Below are 25,692 nucleotides of genomic sequence, written 5' to 3' on the forward strand. Positions count from 1 at the left end.
TTTCCTCCCCGAGGAAGCCGCTTCAGGGCTGCTCTCGGAGGGCGCGCTCTGGCAAAGAGAATGAACCTGAGCGTCCCCGAAACGTCCTGCGCGGCTCCCGGGAGCCGGGAGGAACAGGTGCCTTTCCCCGACGTCCGCCAGCGACACCGGCCGGGCCCCTCCCGGGGACCCCTAGCCCTCTGCCCCCCGCCCCCAGTGCCAGGGCGGAGGCAGGCCCGGCTTGCAGGTAATTATTGCCAGCGGAGCCCGCCGGGGAGCGGGGGTGGGCGCGCCGGCGGGGGGCGGGCGGGAGCGGCAGGGCGCTGGCATAAAGGGGCGCGGCCCTGGGCCCAGGCGCCCGGCACCCGCGCAGCATGCCCGGCAGCGCCCCGCCGCGCCGCCCGCGGCCGCCGCCGCCGTCGCTGTCGCTGTCGCTGCTTCTGCTGCTGGTCCTGGGCGGCTGCCGCCTGCGCGCGGAGCCCGGTGACGGCGCGCAGACTTGGGCCCGCTTCTCGCGCCCTCCCTCCCCCGAGACCGCGGGCGTCTTCCAGGACACCTTCCCCGACGGCTTCCTCTGGGCCGTGGGCAGCGCCGCCTACCAGACCGAGGGCGGCTGGCGGCAGCACGGCAAGGGTGCGTCCATCTGGGACATGTTCACCCACCACCCCCTGGCGCCCCCGGGAGGACCCCGGGTCGCCAATCTGTCGTCGGTCGCCCCGCCGTCGCTCCCGCCCGCCACCGGGGACGTGGCCAGCGACGGCTACAACAACGTCTTCCGCGACACGGAGGCTCTGCGCGAGCTCGGGGTCACCCACTACCGCTTCTCCATCTCGTGGGCGCGGGTGTTCCCCAATGGCAGCGCGGGCGCCCCCAACCGCGAGGGGCTGCGCTACTACCGGCGCCTGCTGGAGCGGCTGCGGGAGCTGGGCGTGCAGCCGGTGGTCACTCTGTACCACTGGGACCTGCCCCAGCGCCTGCAGGACGCCTACGGCGGCTGGGCCAACCGTGCCCTCACCGACCACTTCAGGGATTACGCGGAGCTCTGCTTCCGCCACTTCGGCGGCCAGGTCAAGTACTGGATCACCATCGACAACCCCTACGTGGTGGCCTGGCACGGCTACGCCACCGGGCGCCTGGCCCCCGGCATCCGGGGCAGCCCGCGGCTCGGGTACCTGGTGGCGCACAACCTCCTCCTGGTGAGTGCGAGGGCCCAGGCGGAGGGCCACGCAGGGGAGACAGAGGGCCTCTGGAGGGGCCAGGGGGAAGTGGGGGAACTGAGTCTCCCCCAGACCAGGCTTCACTTGGACACGTGTGTGTGGTCACCAGGGGGAAACTGAGCAGCTATGGCTTCCCTCGGAAGGCGTGGAATTAGGAAAGAAATCCCTCAGGGAGCACACGAGTGAGTGCCCCTTGGAGTCCATCTGTGGAAAGAAAGTGGGGATCAGTTTCCCCAGTGAGGAAAGGAAACTCATTTCTCTGGGTGTAGAGGAATTCCTAGAGGTGAGGGCAGGGAGGAATTGCTAGTGGTAACTACAGGGAGAGGATGAGCAGTTTTTTCTTACGCCAGATGGATAGCATTGCTCTCTGTGGAGATGTCACAAATTCAGTGTTAATCCAATAAGATCTGTCTTGCTTGTGGTACAAATTCACACTGTTGTGAAAGTGTCAAAACCACAGCACCCCTGAGAGTCAGATTGAAACTGTGTTTGGAGGTCCCTTCTGTGGTGGGGTAGGGAACTGCATTCCCCCCACGTCTTAATCACCAGGGGTGTGAAGACCACTTTATACAATCTCGAACAAAGCTAGTCACAGAAACAACTGCAGGATGATAGAAATTGTGTTCTACCACATCTGTATTTCCACAGTGCTCTCTGCAGTTGAAAGGGTTCCTCACTTATGACATTTTTAGCCTGATAAAATTAATTGCAACACCCGTGTGCCAAAGACTTTATTAATTTTGACAGCAGGAAATATCGATATGCCATGATAAAGTTGTCTCAAGTATTTCTTCCTCCTTTTTTCTCCTTAGTGTTCAAATTTAGATACCATTGTTTTGGGGATTCATTTATAATCGTGTCAGTCATTAGTACACTTTGTGCAGAGTTTTGTATCACAATAAAATATTTTATGTACATGTATAAACATTTTAATAAAAGTGTTTAAATGTACAACTTTTGGTACCCAATTTTGATGACTTGTGTGCCTACTGGAAGACCTATTTTTAAATTTAGAATTCAGCCACAGATTCTGAACAAAGTCAGTATGAAAATCATTTCTAAACATGTTTAACTAAAGCCATAGATAATATGGGCAGAGCAGTACTGGGTTATTAAGGTGACTTAGTGCTCTGAGCTGCTAGTATTTTTGTCATAATGGCTAAATTAGATTTTGTGGCAGTTCCACAAAACCTGTTTGCTGCTTTTGGTCATAAAAGAATGTTGAATTTGTTTGGAAAACACCTTGTGATTTTTGTGATTTCACACTCAGGTATCTCTTTTCATAAAGGTGCTTTAAAGCAGTGATTCTTACACGTTTTCAGTCCTTTAAGGAACCGAAAAATCCTAAAGACCACCAGTTTGTGGTTGGTGATAGAAAAACTATGGGAAGAACTGTCTCACTTTTTGAAGAAAACATAAGCAAGTTATCAGTTCATACTGGAAGCAAATAAGAGATAAATGGGTCAGCTGGAGGATCTAATAGATCATGCCCCTAAAATCTTTACTTTAGATTTAAATCCTACAAGTTGTATTTTTAGAGTCCCTAGGATAAACTCGTGAAACAAAAGTAGTCAATTGTTATTGATAATAGTGACTGCAAAAGTAGTCAATTGTTATTACAGTGACTTATAGGATCATTTTATTACAAGATAAAGAACTGCATGCTCTCTGGAACTCTCGCATTTTAAATAATCAACATTCTTTAGATCGTTGTGGCCACTCACGGCCCTCTGATTAACTTCTCAGTTATATTTTTCAATGCTTACACTAAAAATCTGCCAAACACTAACTGTCCTTCCTAGAAATGCAGTGGACTTTGTATTTAGAAGAAATTAGTAACAGGTGAATGCTTGATTTTGCTGATGCTGCAAAGAAACAGTTAGTTGGTGTAAAATATTAATTTTGCTTTCAAATTTCTTTGAGTTTGGTGTTTAGTCATTCTTGTATCTTATTTAGAAGTGAATATTATCAAAGAAAGTATCTTGAGTTAATTTTGTTGCATAAGATACTTTCATTCTGTTTTCAATGACCTTTCTTGGTGTGTGTATAGGGGTGGGGGAAAGGGGGGATAGAAAAATTTGAGCTTACCTGAAAAAAGATGAAACATTTTCTGCAGATTTTGATAACAGGGCATTTTAGCTGGGGCTTAGATATCGCTGCTGCACAGATTTAGGGGCTGATTGTGTTCCAGGATCTGATGTTGGTGAAGGATAAAGACTGGCTAGCACCCTTCCCTCACAACCTTTGTGCTTCCACTAATTTACAAATGGGCTAAGGAGATCCCCTGGGATGACGGGAAGCTTGGGCTCCCTAGAGAGTAAAGAATCATTGATGGCCTGGAGGACAGGAGGCAGAACAAACAAGGAGCAGGACAAATAACGGGGGCCCTGCTCAGAATGGAGGCCTTAGTGTTCTTTGTGGGTTTCTTGTACTGGAGTGAGCCTTGGCAAAAATGGTGGTGGTGGTGGTGGTGGTGGTGTGTGGGTGTGAGAGAGAGAGAAAGAGACAGAGATAGAGAGGGGGAAAGAGAGAGAAAGAGAAGAGAGAGAGAGAGAGAGAGAGAAAGAGGAGAGAGAGAGAGAGAGAGAGAAAGTCTCCTTCGGAAAGCTTGGAGCTCAGGCTGCTTTGCTCATTTGAGTGTAATCCAGGTGGACACACTTTTTCTTTCTGACTTGAAGACCAACGGCTCAGCCTTCACAGCTCTTGAAAGAAAGTTCTTGATGTCCCCTGAAATCAGCAGTAGGGCCTGTAGTTGGGGAGTTCAGCCCCAGCAGTTCCTCTGAGTCTTTGTTTTGTATATGGGTTCTAAGAGGATTAGAACCAAGTTGGAAATACACGTGTTCCCATTCCCCACCTTCGACTCCTCTTACCGCCTGAGGTTCTTGCAAACATTTGTGCAAGGGACCTGTGAAAAAGAAAACTGCTTTCACATAAGGAAGTAGGGCTGGGAGATATTGATCTGGACGTTGTTGAACATTAGCGTTAGTATGCAGGTTTCAGTTGATCTGTCTGCAGCGTTTGTCGAAGCCATCGCTTCTCTCTTGAACCCTTCCTCAAATTGGCTTTCAGCCTCTGGCTCTCCCTTGCTTTTCCTCTCAGTTCTTGGGGATTCCCTGTTAGTCTCCTTTGCTTGTTCCTCCTCACCTTGCCTGTAAATAGTAGAGGGCCCAGGGCTCTGCCTAGATTCACTCCAGGCCATCCCTTTGAATACCCCTGCATCTTGATGACTGGAGATTTTGAGTCTCCACCCAGGTTTCCCTGAGCACCAGACTTACATAGAAAACTCCCTTTTCCACATGGATGTCTAATGGGCATGCCACATCGAACACATCCCCAACAAAACTCCTACTTCCCCATCTCTATTATGGTGACTTTACTCTTCCAGTTGTTGGACCCCAAATCTTAATGAGTCCCCTTTTTCATATCTTGTTTCTAGTCTAACAAATCCTACAGCTCTACCTACCTTCAGTATGTGTCCAGAGTCAAACCACTTCTCCCCTTATCTATGGCTACAACGGAGGTGCAAGTCACCATCCAACCTTGCCCAGGTAATGGGAAGAGCCTCACAGCTAGGGTGTTTGCTTCTGCCTTGCCCCCTGCAGTGTGCCATGATGGATGCTCTCCAGGGTGACACTACCTGGGAACAAGACAGAGTCCTTGCTTGTTGAAATCCCGCCTGTTCTTCCAGAACCAGCTCACAGGCTCCGTTGGGCCCCCAGGTCTGAATGCCATCTTTTCCTTCTATGGCATCCCGCACAGGACTCTGCTTGGCTCAGATTCCTCCTACCACACTCTTTCCTTTATTTAACCATCTGTCTCCTTTTTACACCTTCACTAGCTGGGCAATGCCTTAAGTGAGGAAACCCTGTTCACCTCATCTGTATCTCTGAAAATGGCATCTTGCCCTCTCTTGGTGCTCAGTAGGTGGCTTCTGGTTTACTGAATAGCCTAATTTCACCTTTATAAACTCATGCTACTAGAATTTTCTCTCCTTGTCAGTCTTTCTAGCCACTTTCCAGTGGAACAGCGAATACCAAATCCTAATCAAATAAAAAAATTGGTAAATATAATGTGGCAGACTCTGATATCTGCAGTGAAAATTTAAGGTTCATCATCAAATGTATGATTTCACTGGAAAATGTCCAGTTAAAAACTATCTGTAGTCACCATGCAGCATTATGAAGAAGTCTTCACAATAACGGCAGGTGGTGAAGTCTCACAGTTAACTTTAGGAGTGTATATTGGAAGGGGCTTTGTTAGCTGGTTGAATTTTTATTCCCCAAATAATTAGTTGGAGCAATTTGTCTACTGTATATATGCTCAAATTACATATACTATACACTTTTGAGAAACACTTTACAAGTCTTCCTTTCATTAAAATGTATTTGGAGCAGGGCACAGTGGCTCACACCTGTAATCCCAGCACTTTGGGAGGCTGAGGCAGGTGGATCACCTGAGGTCAGGAGTTCAAGACCAGCCTGGCCAACATGGTGAAACCCCATCTCTACTAAATATACAAAAAATCAGCCAGGCATGGTGGTGGGCACTGTAATCCTAGCTACTAGGGAGGGCGAGGCAGGGGAATCCCTCGAACCCGGGAGGTGGAGGTCGCAGTGAGCCAAGATCGCATCATTGCACTCCAGCCTGGGCAATAAGAATGAAATTCCATCTCAAAAAAAAAATGTATTTTGTACATAACTAGAATAATCAACTGGATTGAAAGTTAATATAAATTTTAAAATACTACTGAATTCAATAGTGCATTTAGTCAGAAATAGTTAAAATATCTCCCAAACAGCTTGAAGCACTCCTTTTTGAATACGTTGGTTTTTGAAGGTTACAGTCAAGTCTAAGAAAACGATTTTAAAATAGGAAAATAATTAATTAAATAATTTCAAAATCATAGCAATGTTTTAACAATGCCAATTATTTTGAGTGGAAGAAAAGAAGGAAATTGTAAACTATTAAGCATTCAAATAACATCAATGTGCACTTCTTAGGTGCAAAATGATGAACATTCAATTGTGCCAGCTGAATATGCAGTCAGTTATGGCTTTTGCATGTAGAAGCCTTCTGAATTATATTCTCAAAAATATCATTGCTCTAAACTATAATTTTATTATAATTAATTTGTGCAAAAGATGTATTTCTTTCAATGAATGTTATCTTTTTAAGGCATAAAGGAAATTTTAGGTGTAGGAGGAGAATAGAATACCTGCTTATTGGGAGGATGAGAAATAATAGGTGAGTAAAAACACACACCTTATTGAATTGTCCGAAATCCGCATTTTCTCCAGAAATGCAAAGTTATACTTGAAATCTATATTTAAACAGATAAGCAGAATGTGCCTTTTATATGCCCTATTTTGATATATTCTGAGTATGAAGATAATCTGAAGGATGTATTTTTCCCCTTTTTATCTTGGGCTAAACTCTTATTTACCGTTCAGAGACTTGACTCAAATATTTTCATTTTGCAATAACCACAGGTAGAATGGGTCACTTACTCAGTTGTGGCTCTCTAAGAACACAGCCTACCTATCATATTTATTTAAAAATTTACAGTGCTTATCTCAGTGCTTGGCACAGAGGAAAGAAATACAATTTTTAATAAAGGCATAAGTGGAGAGGTAAAATAAATGTTTCTGGTTTCAACGTGTCCATTTTCTTTCTTGTAAATTGAATATTGCACTTGCAGTCTGCTCTTACAAAGTATCTGGGAAGGAGTTTTAAAGAGTGAGGAAGAACAGTGAAGATTTTCCTAGGCAGATATGTATGTGACCTTCGTTGATTTCCAGAGCAAATAATATCCCAATTTCATCCAGTGGACAGGGAAAAAGAGGAAGAGGGAAAAGGTGGCCTCTCAAGTGCCTGACATAGAAGCTGCACCTATCACTGTCCCTTGGGCAGAATTCAGTCACATGGTCAAAAGGAGTCTGCAAATAATTGTCCCCTGAGGAGTTGTGTGCTCAGTGGATGATTCTATTATGTTGAAATCAGATGGGAACAGATCATTTAGGGTAACCAGAAAGCTCTACCACATTGCCTAACTCCCAGGCATATTGTAAGAATTAAAAGCACCTGATATATGTCAACATGTTTTGAAAAAAAAACAAAAAGCTCTAGAAAGGTGAGTTATAAATTTATCATTAATAATAATAATAGTAATAATAGCAAAATACTTGAGAAATGGTCCTCTTGAGCTATTTAGAAGGAATAAACAAATTGTAGCCTCATTTAACTTCTTAATTTGCATCTTCTTTGAAATTAGTTGAATAGCATTTGACCAAAAACTATCAAGTCATTATTGAAATAACCTATTTTACTTAAAACTTATTATTGAGTACCTTTCTGGATCCAGCTTGGTGTTTAAAGGATATATACTAAAGTTTATGACTGATATAACTTGATATATTGACTAAACCAAAGATAAATATTGAGTGAGCTTTTGTGGCCCCAGTTTCAATAGATTTTTATTATTAACATTTTTTGTTTGAAGTAAAGATATCACATCATCCATGAACTGGTATCATTATATCTTGATAAAATACTCAAACTGAAAGCACTGATGAACATTAATTTAAAATATAATGGTTAAGCTAGTGTTATTTCCATGTCTATAAGTGCACTTTTATTTGATAATTAGAATGTTGGAATCAGAAGGAACTTGGAAAATCCCAGGTTACACTTCTCCCCAGGATGAACTCCTTACCGGGGCTCTCCTGGGGTGAGATAGCTTTTTTTGTTGTTGTTTGTTTTTTTGAGACAGAGTCTCCTGTTGTCACCCAGCCGGAGTACAGTAGCACAATCTCTGCTCACTGCAACCTCTGCCTCCTGGGTTCAAGTGATTCTCCTGCCACAGCCTCCTGAGTAGCTGGAATTACAGGTGCCCACCACCATGCCTGGCTAATTTTTGTATTTTTAGTAGTGATGGGGTTTCACCAGGTTGGCCAGGATGGTCTCGAACTCCTGACCTCAGCTGATCCAACCACCTTAGCCTCCCAAAGTGCTGGGATTACAAGCATGAGCCACCGCGCCCGGCCATCTAGCTTTTGTTTACCCTTTGAAGCAGGAGGAACTCAGCTCCTATCAAGACGCCTGCTTGATTTCCTCTCTCATGATGAACCTGCTGCTGCACAGGACTCCTTCCTCACTGTCTCTTTGCCTTCCTAAATTTCAAAGAATAAAACAAGTCACTTTTTGACAAGACATCTTTCACGTATTTGGAAACACCAGTATGTTTCGTTCTTCCTAGTATTTTCTCCTTCATGCTAACATCTGCTCCAAAAAGACATGGAGAATCATCCACTGAGCACACGACTCCTCAGGGGACTAAATGCTCCAAGAAGACATTTAGTCAGGGACATTTCTTTTCTTTTCTTTTTTTTTTTTGAGACAGAGTCTCACCCTGTCACCCAGGCTGGAGTGCAATGGCGCGATCTTGGATCACTGCTACCTCTGCCTCCTGGGTTCAAGCAATTCTCCTGCCTCAGCCTCCTGAGTAGCTGGGATTATAGGTTTGTGCCACTATGCCCAGCTAATTTTTTGTAACTTTCATATAGATGGGGTTTCACCATGTTGGCCAGGATGGTCTTGAACCCCTGACCTCATGATCCACCCACCTCAGCCTCCCAAAGTGCTGGGATTACAGGTGTGAGCCACTGCGCCTGGTCTTAAAAGTCAGGGCTATTTCTTGAGAGCTTATCCTGTGGCAGGCAGGTGTGGTGTTAATTCCAAGAATACGAATGCAACCTTTGAACAGGCACCTCTGTCTTCTGACGTTTAGGATAAGGCAGAGGAGAGGAGAGGGACTAGTTGACACATCTCCCCAGTGGGGAGAGTTTAGGGTTGTCTGTGGGACCTGACTCTGTCTCATCCATCATCATTGTCTTGCTGATGGGTGTAGAGGACTTAGGACGAGGGGTTGGAGGTCTCCCAGCGCTGGACCCTGTTGAGAGTCCAGAGACCTGGCTCCCAGGGGGAGGCATATTTGTAGGGGTCTTTTTGTGAGGGTCCAGAGGATGGCTGCAAAGCCGCTGGGAGGATGGGGGCATGGGAAGCAAGCCTGTTGCCTCCGAGTCCTTTCAAAGCCTCTTGGGGATGCTGCTCCTCCTCCCCGCCTGTCCCCTCTTCTCTTTGGATTTCTCATTACATGGTCCTCTTCCTTCAGTCTTTTCCTCTATTCAGTGTCCCAGGTTCTTCCACAGTGACCCGTGTCCCCTTGTTCCCCTTCAGGGCTTTATGCCAGTCCTGCACAGGTGCAGGGACAGTGGTGGTGGCCTCTCACTCCGGGCTAAGCTACTTTCTCCCTGAAACTGTCTGCAGTCAAACACAGCTCATAGCATGGACATTTCTCACCTAAAGTACACTGTTTGGGCTGCATGAGAGATTCAGGTTCATCCTATCTACCTGGTGTGGGCTGTGAGGGGGCTCCTCATGTGGGGGCCTTTTTACCTCTTCCTGGCCAGAGCCACCATTTCCAAGTCTGCACTGTCAGAGGACAAAGGCTTCTCTCTGATTCTGCAGAGTTGCCCATTGCTCTAGGAGAGTGGCTGGGGTTTCGGGTGGTAGGTCTCACTTGGGTTGCCATGAAAAGAGGGATAAGGTAAGACCCCTACCCTCATGTCACAGATTAGTAGGGGACACGTAGTTGTCAAATAATTATAATAAAATGTATAAATGCCTTAAGAGAAAAAAGTACCTGCTCAGATACCGATTTCAAGAAAGGAGAGTTAGGTTAGAGTTTTGGGGAGGAAGTAGGGGGGCAGTCAGGGAGAGCAATACTTGTAAGATCAGAAGCTGGCAAACTTTTTCTGTAGAGGGTTAAGTTTTAGGCTTTGCAGATCCTACAGTGTCTGTCACAACTAGAACACAGTTCTGTGGTTGCAGCATGAATGCAGCCATGGGCAATGTGCTAATGAATGGGCACGACTGTGTTTCAATAAAACTTCATTTACAAAAATAGGTTGTGGGCCCTACTGCTGGGCTTGCTGGGCACACAAATTGAGAAGGTCATGGTGCCCTTCTAGGAAACATCCCTTGCAAAGTCAGTGCAGATGAGACAGTACGGCCATTCCCACCAAGCATGAGGTCCTTTGGAATGGCTAAAGTGTTAGGTGGGAAAGGATGAGAAGCTGGAGAAGAAAGCCTGGGAATTGCCAAGGCCTCTCTTAACATCTGCCATGCAGAACCGAGCAGTGCCCCAGGTGTTCAGAGTAGATGTCAGTGATTACATTTCTTGTTAGACACTGAATTTTGTTCATGCCCTCCAAGACTGTGTTAACAATTTTGGCTGTCACCTCACTGTGGACTTAAATTAGTTTGCAGTCAGCTAAAACCTCTCAGGTTTCCCCCCGGCCACCTCTTGAATTGCTGTGAAGTCAGACATCCCTGTCATCTCCTTTTGTAGTTTATTTTTGAACCTTTAATCTCATTAAATTTCATCTTTAATGTGCAAAGATAAGAGAAGGTTTACCGCAGATGGTGGTTTATTCTTTAAAACTGGACATTACCTAAATGTATTAAGGCAATCAGCTAAAGGAATATTGGTACACTTATACCATGGAATACTAACTGGTTATTAAAATGTTGATGGATGATTATTAAAAAGCAGCCCACGGTATGTCTCTGCTGTATGAATAAGTATGTAAAGAATACCGTACACTTCAGGGGCTGGATTGGGCTCTCTCTGGCCTCTGTCCTTCCTTCCCCACAATGCCTTCTCCCTTGCATCATCCCTTCTCCGGCATGCATATTCAAGACTAGATTTGCCCAGCCAAACCCCACTAACTCACAGCAGCAAGAGGAAAAAGATAAATTCTTATTAGTTCAGTTCCCTAAATTGGGGATGGTCTATTTCACAGCAATAGGTAACTGACATAAAAAGAAAGGAAATAATGAAGTAATTCCAGAAAATTTTCTACACAGGAGGACATGCATTTTCATATCGAATGGGAAGAACTGGGGGACTTGTACCTGTGTGGTATTGCAGGGTCCTGCCTCCTAGGGACCTGGGCACCTCTTCAGTCAGTGAGTTATAGCTTGGAAAATTGGCTAAGTCGGGGAACTGTGCAAGGGGTCATCACTTTTTATATGGCCATGCTCTATGAACAATCTTTACAACTCCCTGGCTTCTGGCAGTTAAGCACCACTCACTATCTGGCCTCTATAACTTCAAGATCTCTCCATTCCTGTGGGCGGCAGCAAGCGCAGCTCTGTGACACCTCTGCTACCAGCAGCCCTGGGCTGAATGTCTCGGAGATATTGGGGCTCCCATGAGCATATTTCTGATGGCGTAGTGAATACTCTGTCTCCCTATTTGCAACTTCTGGGAAACGCTGTCCTCTGGTGGGTTGTTTGACCTCACATAATATACTGGTTCTCGCACACCAGCTTCTCTCTGCTTCTTGATTCTTTTATCAGCTGTCAGGGCAACATTGTCAGACATTTCCACCTGTTTAGAATTGGCCATCCCTTTTTACCGGCTTCTCAGAACCATCTTAGCAGCAACTTTACCGAGTCGCCTGGGGTCCTTGCTGGATCATGAAAACACACTTACGGAGAAAGTGTTTCCTAGTTAATGAATTCTTTCTTGTCCTGTCTTAAATTCCAGCTCCTTGGTCAAGGACCCCAGCGCTACTCCTTAGGCTTTTGCGGTGCATGCTCAATCTTGAAGCAGCGTTAGGATATAAGACCTTTTCTCCTCTATCAGGCCCAGCTGTCTCTAGGCGGGTTATGTTGGGGTTTAACCCTAGTTAGCTCCCTGTCAGCTTTTTAGGGGTGAGGCCTCTTCAGCATAAAGAAGTGCTGTCTCGTATTAGGGAAAAATGGGCCACCTCTGTAAGCTCCAAATATTCCAAGGTTTCTCCAACCAGGGCCTTGACCTTGGCATAACTGAGCTGCCACGGCTGAGCATTTAAACATCCCTAAATCTCTGCAACTCTATCAGGTCCTAGGCCTGATGCTAAGTTTCTCTACTCTTTCACTGCAGGAGAGAAAGCCTCTCTGGCTCTTATATTGAGCCTTTAACTGTTATTCGCCCTCAGTTTCTCATTATTTCTCTGTGGATTCTCAATGCAATACACCAGAAAGTATTCAATTCCTTCTCCTCGTAGGCACTGGAATGCCTAATCATTGCACCTACAATGGCATTCTCCACCAGGATATTTCCCCTGGTTACTGCTATTGAAATATTTAGCAATTGGGGCACCATTTGTGCAAGGGGACTATCTGCCCCTACATAATACTCAGAATGGTATTCTCTTTGCCTTCCAGAAAGTGAATGAGCTGGTTCCCCAACCCCACTTGTGTTAGTTTGAGTCCTGAAAGAAGTAAATGTCAAGATAGGATTAGATTTATAAGAAATTTATTGGGGAAAGAATTGTGAAGGATAAAGGGGAAGGAGCTAGAGGAGGCAGTGAGCCTTTGGATCATGATGTGTGTCCAACAACTATGAAGGAGAGTGGGCAGGAAGACGGATGGGCTGGGAAGAGTTTCAGTTGGTACTGTGAGTCTCAGAATAACCCAGAGAGGTTGATGGGGACTTCTTGAGCCAACTCCGCCCATTGGAAGAGTCCACATCTTGCTGAAATGGGTCTGCATTAATTCCCCTGCCATGTTTAGTCATCTGGAAGTAGCCAGTGAGAAGCATGACCTCAGGATCAGCTGCAATGGTGGATCCAAAGGGGTAGCAACTGATGCCCTCAGTCAACTCTGCTCCTTACAGCAGGAACACTGAGCAGTGCATTTCTTGGCCATCACAAAGACTAGTGAGGAGCATCCTTCAGATGAAGGGAATGAAAATTTGATACTTATCTAAACTATCAATCATTCATGAGAGTCAAAGTCCCAAAAAATAAATCTTCTATAAACCCTTTCTCAGGAAGTTATTGGAGAACAACTGCCACAGAAAATGATGCAGACCAGGAGGAAGACGTGGGATCCATGAAACAGCAGGTCTAACCCAGGAAAGTGATGATGAACTGTAGACCCGTGATGTCAGATATGCAGCAGACTAAGATCAGCCAGCACAGAATGGGGAGATTCCAGAAGTGTGTCCCCTCAAAATATTGGAGGCTATTGTGACTTCCCTGGGGAAGTTTCTGCTGAGAGGCTATTTGAAATTATGGGAAGAATTAGCCACAATCCCAAAGAAAACAGAGCAAATGAAAAAGCAATGCAATTACAAACTTCAAAGAAAACAAAAATAAGAAAGAAAACATAGTCTTACTACATTACAATGCCCAGCTGTGAATGATATTCATGTTGGCAGAATAATTTCAATACTGAATGTTGGTTAAACCAAAAACTATTGTATAACTAAACTGGCTGTGTAAGAGCTAAACCCTCATCTAGTATAATAGGAAGTCAGTGGATACTTTCTGAAGTGTGGAAGTGTGGAGATGTAAATTCCAAATAAAAAGTCCTAAGAGTCAAAAGTGGTTGCCTCTAGGGAGAAGAACTGGGGGGATTGTAGGACAATGTGGGAAGGGAACTGTGATTTTTCCTGTAAGTTGTTTTGACATTTTAAACCATGAACATATATTACATGTATTTTTAATTTACAAAAGACATAAATATTTTTCCATCACTTTATTAATTTTTCTAGTTATAGCACATATGTATAGCATTCCAATCTGTAGAGCTCTTTTGGATTCAAGTTTTTGAGAATTTCCCAATTTTTAGATTAATGCCTTTGTGAGTTTTCATCCCTTTGATGATAACACATTAAAAGAAATCGCCTTATGAGTAAACCTTTTGGGATATTGTTAGTCATCTTCTCCCAAGTGAATCTCTCCTATAGATCAATGTATCAAACATTCACCAGTATTTGATACTTAAAAGGCAACCAGTAAGTTTTGTTGAACCAATGAATACTCTTAAAATATATTTTTTTCAAGTAGCAACAGTACTATCTTATATGCACTCTACTTTTCTTCTTGACCCTAAGAATGTCACAAAAATGTTTAGCAACTGTCAAAATTATTACATACAGAGATGACTATTGTGTTCCCAGATATATGTCTTAGTTCATTTTGTACAGCTGTAAGAGTAGCTGAGACTAGATAATGTATTTTAAAAACCCAGGAATTTATTTTCTCACAGTTCTGTTGGCTGGGAAGTCCAAGAGCAAGGCTCTGGCATCTGGTGAGGTATTTCTTTGCTGCTTTCTCCCATGGAAGGTGAGAAGGCAAGAGAGAGAAAAAGGAGGCTGACTCATCTTTTTATAAGTAACCCATTCCTGAGATAAAGAACCAACTTCTGTGATAACAGCATTAATTCATTGATGAGAGCAGAGACCTCATGGCCTAATCACCTCTTAAAGGTCTCACTTAGTACTATTACAATAGCAATTAAATTTCAACATGAGTTTTGAAGGGGGCAAACATTCAAACCATAGCTCTATAGAATACAATAACAATTACCTGAGACAAGTTTGGCAAACTTATTCTAGGAATCTATGTTGCCTCCTAGTTATCTTCACTTTCATAGTATTGATGCATTTTTGTTAACCATTAACTAATTTTGCTCATAGGTTTATTATTTCTGAAATTCACATTATCTTCCCTTTTAAAGTTAAGAAAATTTTCATTCTCCAAGCATCTTATTTTCTATAATCTCTCAAAGTAACTGATGGCTGTTTGGTGATTATAAGTGCAAATTCTTTTGCTAGACCACAGTTGGAGATGATGAATTTGGAATGGCATGCAGACTCCCGACATCAGGAGTCTTGTCTCCTGCAATAATCAGGAACCCAGGTTTTAAAAGGAGCAGGTACAACAGAAGGGCAAGGGGTAACAATCAAAACTGCTGGTGAAAGACATTTGAGGAAAGCTATCAACATGAAACAGAATAAAATAAACAGAAATGCCAACCAGAGAAAATAAATTATGCAGGAAATTAAACACATACACAAACTGAAACGGGAACCATCAGAGCATGTAAAAATTCTGGAACATCAGTAACACAATTGTTGAAACAAAATATTTAGTAAAATGTTTGAAAAGTAAGGTAAAAGAAATGCTGTAAAAGTAGTACGAGATGATAAAGAAATAGAAAATCTTTCTAAAAGGGAAAAAGATTTAAAGGGTCTTCATAAAGATCCAACATCAGACTAATAGAGGCTCTAGAAAGAGAGAATAAGGAAATAGAGGTCAAGAAATTATTAAAGAAATAATATAATAAAATGCCCCAGAACTGAAGAACGTGAGTTTTTAACTTTAAAGAGCCTACTGAGTTCCTGGCTCAATGAATGTACAGATATGTAAGGATATCAGAAAGCTCACCTTCAATGTCGTGTTTCCTAAGAAGCTAATGGAAGATATGCACCAGCAAAATTGTAGTAAATAAATATGAAGAAATAGGATATAGAAAAAGCATGGTTTCAATCCATAAGAAATAAAGAAAACTCCCAGGATGAGAACAGCTCTTGACAGCATCTAGTCCAGACTAGACTTGGAGGCTGGAAGGTTATATGTAGCAGGGAAGGAAGTGCTCTGGGTGAAAAAGTAGACTCAACAGAATAGATACTATGGTAGAAAACATGATAATCACTAACTCATTGAAAAAACTCACATATGGAAAATTATGCAAGCTTAATAATGAGGCCATTATTAATTCAAGGGAAAATTAAAAGCTGTCCAGAAAAGGGAAATGTTATAATGCCCTATTTGGCTCTGAAAGGAACATTTCCATAGGAACCTTAATGTAAACACTAACAACGATTTAAATAAGAACAGACATTTGGGAAAATAATGGAAGAAAATGGGCATGTAAAAGAGCTAACTCCTCATTATCCCAATGGATTATTAAATTTCACAGTAGCATAGTATTTAGAAATATGATGGTTATTACAAGAAGAAAGAGCTAAAAGGTTGCCAGTGGGGAGCAGGAGTGGGGGTTAGAGACGGGATTGAGGAAGATGCTTATGGTTTTCATGATAAAGGTTTAGTACTATTTTATTTTAAACTATATAAATGCATTTATTTAATTTAAAGTAATTTAAAACACCCATACCACTGGATAATGCTTGATAATTTCTAGAGTGCTTTTCTTGTATTTGAGAGCAGGTAAATTCATTGAAAGGCCCAGAGAGTTTCGCTGACTTTCCTGTGGCTACCAAAGGTCAGAGCTGGGACCAAAACTCAGGTTTTCCGAACCCCTATTCCCAGTGTACATTCCAGGACTCCAGGCTGCCTCCTGCACTGCACAGGTTTCATCTGGGATTGTGCTACCAAATGTCTCCATATCAGCATCTGAAATGGAGAAGAAGAATGTTAGTCTGCTAGTCCTGACTTGCCACTAACGTCTTTAACCTTCATTAACATCTGAGAGGATCGTCATTACTAATTAAAAAAAAAAAAAACACTAACCATTACTCTTAGTGTTTCTATGTAATACCCTCAGACTTAATGGCTTTAAATACCATTTTATTTTGTTTACAAACTTACAGGTCAGGGTTAGGGAAAGGCTCACCCACCGTCTGAAGTTTGGACAGGGTGGGGCGTGCAAGACGGCTCAAACATGTGATTGGCAGTTGAGGCTGGCTGTGGACCAGAGCATCTCTGTTGGCCTCACTTACACAGTGGTCTCAGATTTGCAGCCTCTGCACATGGAAGCTAGCTTCCCTCCCGGCAAACATCCCAAGAGAACTAGGAGGAGGAAGTGGTATGGACTTTCTTCTTCTTCTTTTTTTTACTTATCCTTGATAACACGTAGCTTCATTTCTACCAGAGCAGTCACATGCTCCCAGATTCAAGGGGGAGGGACCACAGATCCTCCAATAGGAGGAATGGCCAGGTTACATCGTAAAAGATCATGGGGCATGGAGGAACTATCCAGCTGTTTTCTTTAGAAAATAGGTTTTGCCACAGCATCACTGGCTTTCCAGCTCACAATAATCTGCCTGGAATGCCTTTTTCAGTCTCCCCAGGATCTACATCTTTCAATATAAGGTTTAGAAACTACCTCCTATGGGAAGACTTCCTTGATTTTCCTTAGCAAGAAGGAATCTTTCCATCCTCTGAATCGCCATTGGAAAAAAAAAATCCATCTTCTGGCGATTTAACTTTCAGACTTATACCGTAATTATTTTGTGTACCTATGATTTGACCCCACACATGCCCAGCATAATAACTTGCCTATTGAGCAAATACTTGCTTAATAATCATTACATGATAACTCAGATGGCAGTCCTGAAAACGTGCATTTCACTTCAGATCTCTTTTTTCTTCCTTCACAATTCTCATTTCTGAAAAATAAAAGAAACCAGAGGATCTTTTATGAGGAGTTACAGTGTAACCTATGCGTGGCTATTTCCTGTGTTTATTGCTATTCAGTGAGAAATACGGGAGACAGGAGAGTGAAAAACCATGTCATTTACAATTTGATTAAAAAGCTTTTTTTTTTTCCTTTCACGTTCAAGTCCTGCAGTTTAAAAAATTTCCCTTTCGTCATAGAGGATCAAGCAGCGGTTACCGCTTCAGTTCCCTATTCTGGAAACACCCTCACGGGTGTTTAATACATTTCGTCTCAATTCTGACTCCTGCCCCGCTGCCCCACGCCATCGAGGCACACTGAAGATCTTGCATCTGTGCCTTGGGGCATTATTTTTTCTTACTCGTCCTGCCCAGAAGGTTCTTCCCAACCTGCCCTACCCCCATAGCAACAGAACCAGCTCCCTCACTTTCTTTAAGTCTATGGTCACAAGCTACTTTCTCAAACGAGGCACACCCTAACCACCCCCATTTGGCGACTTCCTGTCTCTTGGAGGCTCCCGGAAGTGGTCTTCTCTACTTCCTGCGACCCACTTCTATAAGCAGTAGAGAAGACTACTCCGGGGCCTCCAGGAGACAGGAAGTCACCAAATTTACAGGTACTGTGGATGAAACTGTACGATAATGAATTTACTGGGCTTGGATTTTTAGCTTCTGAATAGAAGAAGCAGTAAGAGCGTTTTTTTTTTTTGTTTTGTTTTTTTAAGATATAAACAAACACAAACGCTTTAGTATAAAAGCAATTTTTAAAAAATAAGATAAACACACACCCTCAGATTGCCTTCTTTTGAAAAGGCAATCTGAGATTCCTTATGAAATCCCCAGAGAGAAGCTGTTTCTTTGGATTTAATATGCTCTACCCTGTAGAGCCAAGAGGCTTATACAGTGTTAATTAACACCCCTTGACAAACATTTGTAAATGAATCTAGCCAAAGCTCAAGGAAGCCAGGTTTTTCTGTGTGATAAAATATAATCTGTGGAGATTATTTATGATCACAAAGGGAGACTGTAACAGAAAATTTTCCTAGACTTGGAAATGAGGCAGGATTATTGGTGTCCATCTGAGCTGAGGCCTCCGGCAGGCCTGCCTAGTTAATCCCATTCTCCGATCCTGATTCTCTTGGGGTGCAGAAGGCAGTGCACCTTTGTTCAATTTGCTACTTACCATGGATTAGGGCATTTTAAATTCTGTAAGATTAGTTGTTAACTTGTAGAAAACTGATAGCGATGGGAAGGATTTTTGCCTAATAGGGACACAAACAGATTTTGTCCTGTAGAGATGTAAATGAAAAGATTAAAACCACAAAACATTTAATGAAAGGAAAATAAAGACTCTTGTGAGTGCCCCCCAATAAATAAAATAAAATAAAATGCATCTCTTCTCCATGATGCATTTTATCATGATAAGGCTCCCATATCTCACTCTATTTTTTCCATAGCACTTACTGCCTTAGGACATTCTTTGTATTTTACATTTATTATGTTTGTTGTTGGTGGTTCTCCTCCTGCTAAAATGGAATCTCCGTGAGGGCCGAGGTTTTTGTTTGATTTGTTTCCCGTTGTACCCCAAAGTGCTACAATCATGCCAAGCACACAATAGGTGCTCAATAAATACTTCTGGAATGAAAATACCCCTCCACTTAGGCCAGTGACTTTCAAACTTTTTTGTCTTTAACCCATAGAAAGGCATTTTACATGTTGTATATACACAATTGAAACAAAATTTCACAGGAAAAAAACATTATTACATGCAGTGCACTCTGATATTTCCTAATCTCTTCTATTTTGATTTTCAAAATTGCTGAGGCTACTCATAGGTTGATTTCACAAGTGGAATCTGTATTATGGAAAACTTTGACTTAAGACCATGTAGAACCTGCTACCACCAAAAAAAAATGGAAAAGAAGGGGGAAAGAGCAGGCAGATGACTTTCTTTCCACTACTCTGTAAAGCATATTTCATTTTCCTATAATTGTATCTTGTTCAATGATGTAGAAATCCTCACACACTCACATGACGCTTTTTCTTTGGGTGAAAAGTGTTCTCTACCGCAAGGCGAATTGAGTTATTTCAGAAGCAAAGAACTATAAATGAGCCTGTTAAAGTCTCAAGGAGAGTCTATTGGCATCTGCTGTTGGTAATTTAAAGCAAGAGAATTAGGTAAGGAGGCAGAGGTAGAATGTTTAGAAAGTAAAGGTGACCATTATGGAAGAAAAACACTTGTCTCAGTTTTGTTGATATTGGAGAGTAGCTGTTTCATGAGGGTATTGTGGAATTACTGGCAATTATACTAATAGATGTTTACTGAAAAGATCCTGTTTGACTGATGAACCATGGGATACTTTTGCTGACCTTGTGGAAAACATCACTTATCTGAGTGCCTTATCTTCTTGTCTCTTTTTCTCATCTAGCCTATGCTTCCCTACCTGTTCTCTCATGGTTCTCATTTTGTTGCTATTAGAAAAACAGAGATACAAAATCCAGGAATTGGAACCCCTCTGTGTCTCCAGTAATAATTCTTGTGATTAATGGGTTAGATGGATTCTGGTCACATGCTGGATATTTTGTTTATTAACACAAAGCATCAATGTCTTGACATAATTTTCACAGCAGCATGATTTAGTATTAAATAGAATGATTTAACTGGCGTTGATTAGTTCTGTACAGATAAATTAATGAAGCAAGAAACTCAATTTCTGATTTATTGATGTATTCACCCAGTGTGAGTTATGAAATCTTTTTTATTTCATTTGAAGGAAGTTTTATTTAAATACAAATAAATAAGCCCTTTATTGCCACCTACTTTGGAAAAATCTAGAGAAAATGATCGTGTAAAAAAACTCTAAAATTACAGCATCATTTTTAAAAACTACCTTGGCCTTTAAAAAGCCAACAAAGATTTTTGAACCTGTAGATCCATCCAGAAAGCAACAAATATCTTCACTTTTCCAGACTCATTTTTTAGTCTAGCTGTGTACTATACATGAGCTGTCAACTTTAACACTTTCTTTTTTAATGCCTAGGTCTAGTCAGTTGCAATGTGATGTAGACTAATTGAATTAAAGGCCTCAATTTTGTCCTCCTCTTCATTGTATCCATGCCCTCTGTCATGTAACTTTGCAGTGTTCTCTCCAATAGGTGTCCATTCAGCCTCTCCCTCGACTCTGTGCTTATCCACGTGATTTGCTTTAGCCAATGATCATAATGCTGGCAGACACTGAAATACTGCTTATGAGTTTCTGCTTAGTCTCTTGCTTCTCTGCAATTTCCATGAGAAAATGCCCAAGCTAGTCCAGGATGAGACACGTGGGGCAGAACCAACCTGTCCCATTTGTCCCAGCTAACACCTTCCTATATCAACCAGATGAGACCAGAGCGGAAGAAATGTTCAGTGGAGCCCAACCCAGCTCACAAATAATACTTGTTCACGAGCATGTGAGCAATATGTAACCAATGCACCAGTCTCTTTTTATTCTGCACTTCCAAACATCTCTCAGATTGCCCGGTTGTTTTGCTTTTCAGTAGACACCACCTTTGTCAGATACCTTAATTGTATCTGCATTTTGGCAGTATCAGGCCAATTTTCCGCATCCAGCTGTTCACATTTTAATCCATTCTGCAATGGATGATTTTGAGCATATGACTGATCATCACTGTCTCAGAAATTTATGCTCATCTATTGTGATGTATTCTGTCAAATCCAAATAATTTTACATTCAAAACTTTTTGTATTCTGGTCCCACACTATTATAATTTCATTTTCTAAAAGCCACCAACTATTAATATTGTAGCCTAATTAGGCTGGTATCATCACTTTCACAACACGTTGGGTAAATTCTTATATCTGTGCCTTTAATCATAGTTTCTATACTTAGACACTCCATTGCCCTCCCTAAGCCAGATTCCACTGTGGGGGGATATTTTAAAGGCTCTTTTTCCACAATCCATCTGCCCTAGATGTGGCACAGGCTAGAAAAGACAGCCCAATTGTTTGGCTTAATTATTTGTATCTTACAGTTTTTTTGGGAGTGTTCAGATGATTTGATGAAATGCAATTTGGTCAAAAACATTTTGGTGGAGAATAATTTAATCAACTAGACCATTTGGTGAAATAAATCCCAGTTACTAGACTTCCCAGTATTAATAATTTTGGTATGTCAGAAATTTTTGAAGCATTTCTAACAAATGTTTTTAGAAATTATATGATTAAAATCTAAGAAATTGTTCTTCCATGTTTGTGAGATTTTGGAATGACTGAAAGGTATAACAATAGGAGATTAGGAAATCAGAAGTAATCACTGAACAGTGACTGACTGAACTAGTTAGAACAATCTATGCCATCCATCTTGTGGGGGGAGAATAGGAAGACATAGCTAAACAAGCAGGGCAGACATCATCAACTTAGAAAACAGTATAGTAAACAATTTGAACTAGAAAATTCTTCAAACTTGAAAATTCCAGTTTAAAAAATTTATGTTTTCTTATTCAAAAAGCAATACATATTTTGTTACACAAAAGTCCAAAAATCAGAGAAGCAGAATGTAATCAATGCCCATAGTCCCACTCAGTAGAGTATAACTGCTATCTCTGTACAAATCCTTTAAAATCCTGTCTTACGTATATTTATTTTATATCTGTACATATGATTCTAACATTAGATAATACTGCACATGGTCTATCTGTAGCTAACTATAATTAATCCATAATTTAATAAGCTGTACGTGTCAGTAGTGATTATTGCTCATAAAATTAACAATCTGTAATTTATCAACACTGATCATTTGTTGCTAATAATTCATTTAATTTAATGTCTTATTCCTGAATTATTTTAACTAATCCCTATTGTTAGTCACTTAGGTTGTTTCAACTAATTTAAGAATTATAACTGGCTCATAGTAGTTACTAAATGAATATTTGACTGAAAGGATAAATGAATGAATAATTCCACATTATTGGACGTTCAGCTTGTTTCCGTTCAACTTTATTGTTATTGGAGAGTATAATACGATCTTGGGAAATAGCCACCAATTTAGGAAGAACTATGAAGAAGCCTGGGATTTACTCCCATATGTGGGTTGGATGCTTGGGAAAGGAATGCCTAAATGCATCTGGGGAGCCAAATAAGACTTCGCAGGGGAGATGGGAATTGAGCCAAATTTGGAAGAAGTGGGAAATTTTCAGTTAATAACTGGGGAAGACAGTACTAAGAGTAAGTGGGGGTCATTGGGAACTGCTTCTTTAAAGAGGCAAGTCCAAAACAGAAGGTAGAAAGGGATATGGATAGTAAGGAAAAGTAGAATGCAACTTCAGGGTTGATGGGTTGTCATCCAGTGTAGCTACAGCCCAGGGTGAGGAGTAATCAGAAATTGACCTGGCTGTAGCAAAACAGCTGGGCTTGGAAGTGATGCTGTTACATTTATATGAGACTCTACTGGTCTTCCTATTACTTTGTAGAAGGCTGTAAGGCTTGGTGCTCAGAGCTAGAAATGCAACTTAATTTGATTTGCTAAGAAGTCCAAAGCAGGTAGAGGTGCCCAGCTGCTGCCTGTTCAAGTATATTTGTCTAACTGGGTGTCAGGGAAGGCAGATGTGAGTCCTCGTGCATCAGTTAAATCCTGAGCAACTTTTAAGTAACTGCACACAGAGACTACTGGCTATTTTTGTGGATAAAGTTGTAGATAGTTATTTGGGGGAGATTATTTATGTGTTCTGTTAGGTGGTTGTTTTGTGAGAGAGGCTGTTTGAAATTCTGTCTTAAGGAACTGGAGCTTATAAACCATGGAGCTGTGCTGATAGAAATAAGAGGAATCATTTGGTCTACAAACACAAACATCAGGCTAGTTGGCAAGCTTATGTAAACACCACACAGTAGCAGTGACTTTTAAGGAAGTCCTCAGACATGTAATCCCAATACTTTCTTCAAGTAGAGGTAATAGGCTGCCAGAAAGAAAGAAAAAAAAATCTCTAGTGCTTTCTAAAATTTTTTCTTTCCTTTGACCTTTTTGAAAGCATGTACCTTTAATTCAGAACTAAAGTAACATCTGGAGGGCCCTTTTCTTGGGTGGGAAGACACAAATGAGCTATTTGAATTCTTTTCTACTTATGGGCTGTATTTCATTTCTTCCATCATTGGTCTCAATTCATTTAATTAAGATTATTTGTAGGATTAAATTAATCCTTTAAGAATTATTCCATTTCAATTTTTAAAAAAATCTAAGGAATGATAGATATCAAAAAGCGGCCCATTCAGTATTACCCCTGAAGCATATCTGGGTGATTGGTGATGCCTTCCATGTCTTCTCCAACTTCAGCTTCATATACTCAGCTGCCTACCAGGTATCTTCATTGAAAGCCAGACCTGTGACCTAGACAGAACTTGATCCCTTCCCTTCCCTAACTCCTTATTTGTTGTTTTCTTTGAGTTCCTTGATTCCTCTTACCTCTGTCACATGCCACATTTATATCCAATTAATCAGCAAGTTCTACTGATTCTGCCTTCAATGATAGCCTCAATCTAGCCACTTGTTATTATCTCTTTTGGTCCAAACCACTATTATGTTTTGCCTGGACCATTGCAACAGCTGTCTAGCTGGTCTTCTGGCTGCCCCTTTGCCCTCCTAGATCCTATTCTCCACATAGTAGCCATTGATTTTTAGGAATTTACCATCATTACCCAGACACAAAGAGTACATTTACATAGTTGTTTAGTTGTTTGATTCCATCTACACAAAGTCCCGAAATCAGTCTATGGTGATGGGAATCACAACAGTGGTCTCCTATGGAGGTTGAGAATTGATTAGGAGTCACGAGGAAACAAGGAGTAATATTCCATTGTATAAACAGACCACACTGTTCATACATTCTCCTGTAAATGGATATATATGCTGTTTTTGTTTTTTGCTATTGTGATTAAAGCTATTAGGTTGGTGCCAAAGTAATTGCTGTGTTTTTGCCATTGCTTTTTAAATGGCAAAAACACAGCAATTACTTTGGTACCAACCTGAGTACTATAAGTATCTTTGAACTTACCAATCAACCATTACTACAACACTTGAATAATAAACACTTACATAGCATTTACAATTCTAAGTGCTTTCCACATATTGACTTAGTTAATCCTCACAAGGATGTAACCATAAAGTGCTATTATTATCCCTACTTTACAGATGAGGAAATAGAGGCACAGACTTTAGATAATGTGCCAAAGGTCCCACAACTAAAAAGGGAGCAGAATTAGAAAAGCCTGACTCATTCTATGCCCTCAACCACTTGCTCAACTCTGCCTGGAATGCCCTTCCTGTATCCTTAATGCCCCCACTCCACCCTTCTGGTTCCCTGCGTCTTCCACACACCCCCAGCCCAGGTCCCAGTCTTTTTTAGCATTCTTCACTTTTTCTGTTACAGATCCCCAGATGATATTTCCTTGCAGAATACTTTCCTATTGAAACTGCCTTTCCATCCCCATTCCTGTTACCTTCTATGCTTTTCTGCTTTGTTTTCATTTGTTACCTCTCTTCCTCCTGAGAATGTAAGCTTCATGAGAACAGAATCATATTTTGAATCCCTTAGAAAAGTGCCTAGTGTAATATTTGTTGAATGAATATGATCCCTATAATTAAAAGCTAAATAATTGTGACTTTTAAAAAGTAAAAGATTACTATAGTAGTTTCAAAGATGAATTTATGTTTCAGAGAAAATCAGTGTTCTCTCAGCACATAAATTACAGGTAATTATATTTCTATACCTGAATAGCTTCTCCAATGACTAAGATATTCATCTACTATAAATTTATTAATCTGTAGATCTTTAAAGCTGATGCACATATTTTATAAACCATTTGATGAATTTTGATGACTACATGTATCTGTATGTGTATGGATATCTGTAACAAATATTCAAGTAAAGATACAGAATATTCCTTTTTTCCCAGAAAGTTTCCTTGTGACTTCTAGTCAATTCTTAATCTCCACAGGAGACCACTGCTGTGATTCCCATCACCATAGACTGATTTTGGGACATTATGTAAATGGAATCAAACATCTCTGTGAATGTATTCTGTGTCTGGGTTCTTTCACTCTAAACAATCTTTTTGAGATTAATTCATATTACTGCATATAACAGTAGTTCACTCTTTGCATTAATGAGTAGTATTCCATTGTATAAACAGGCCACTGTGTTTATACGTTCTCCTATAAGTGGACATTTGTGTTGTTTTCAGTTTT

At 41.4% G+C, this 25,692-nt stretch overlaps 1 protein-coding gene across 1 annotated transcript in view; it reads left to right on the forward strand.

Annotated features, from left to right (window-relative positions):
- Positions 1–335: 335 nt before the first annotated feature.
- KL (klotho) overlaps positions 336–25,692 on the forward strand; it is a 47,581-nt gene continuing 22,224 nt past the window's right edge. The window contains exon 1 of the mRNA XM_021669300.2: positions 336–1,175. Coding sequence (XP_021524975.2) covers positions 354–1,175 — 822 coding nt within the window. The 5' untranslated portion in view covers positions 336–353. The remainder of the gene's footprint in view (positions 1,176–25,692) is intronic.

Source organism: Aotus nancymaae, unplaced genomic scaffold (assembly GCF_030222135.1).
Source record: "Aotus nancymaae isolate 86718 unplaced genomic scaffold, 86718_ANA_hifiasm-v0.15.2.pri h1tg000043l, whole genome shotgun sequence".
NCBI classification, from domain to species: Eukaryota; Metazoa; Chordata; class Mammalia; order Primates; family Aotidae; genus Aotus; species Aotus nancymaae.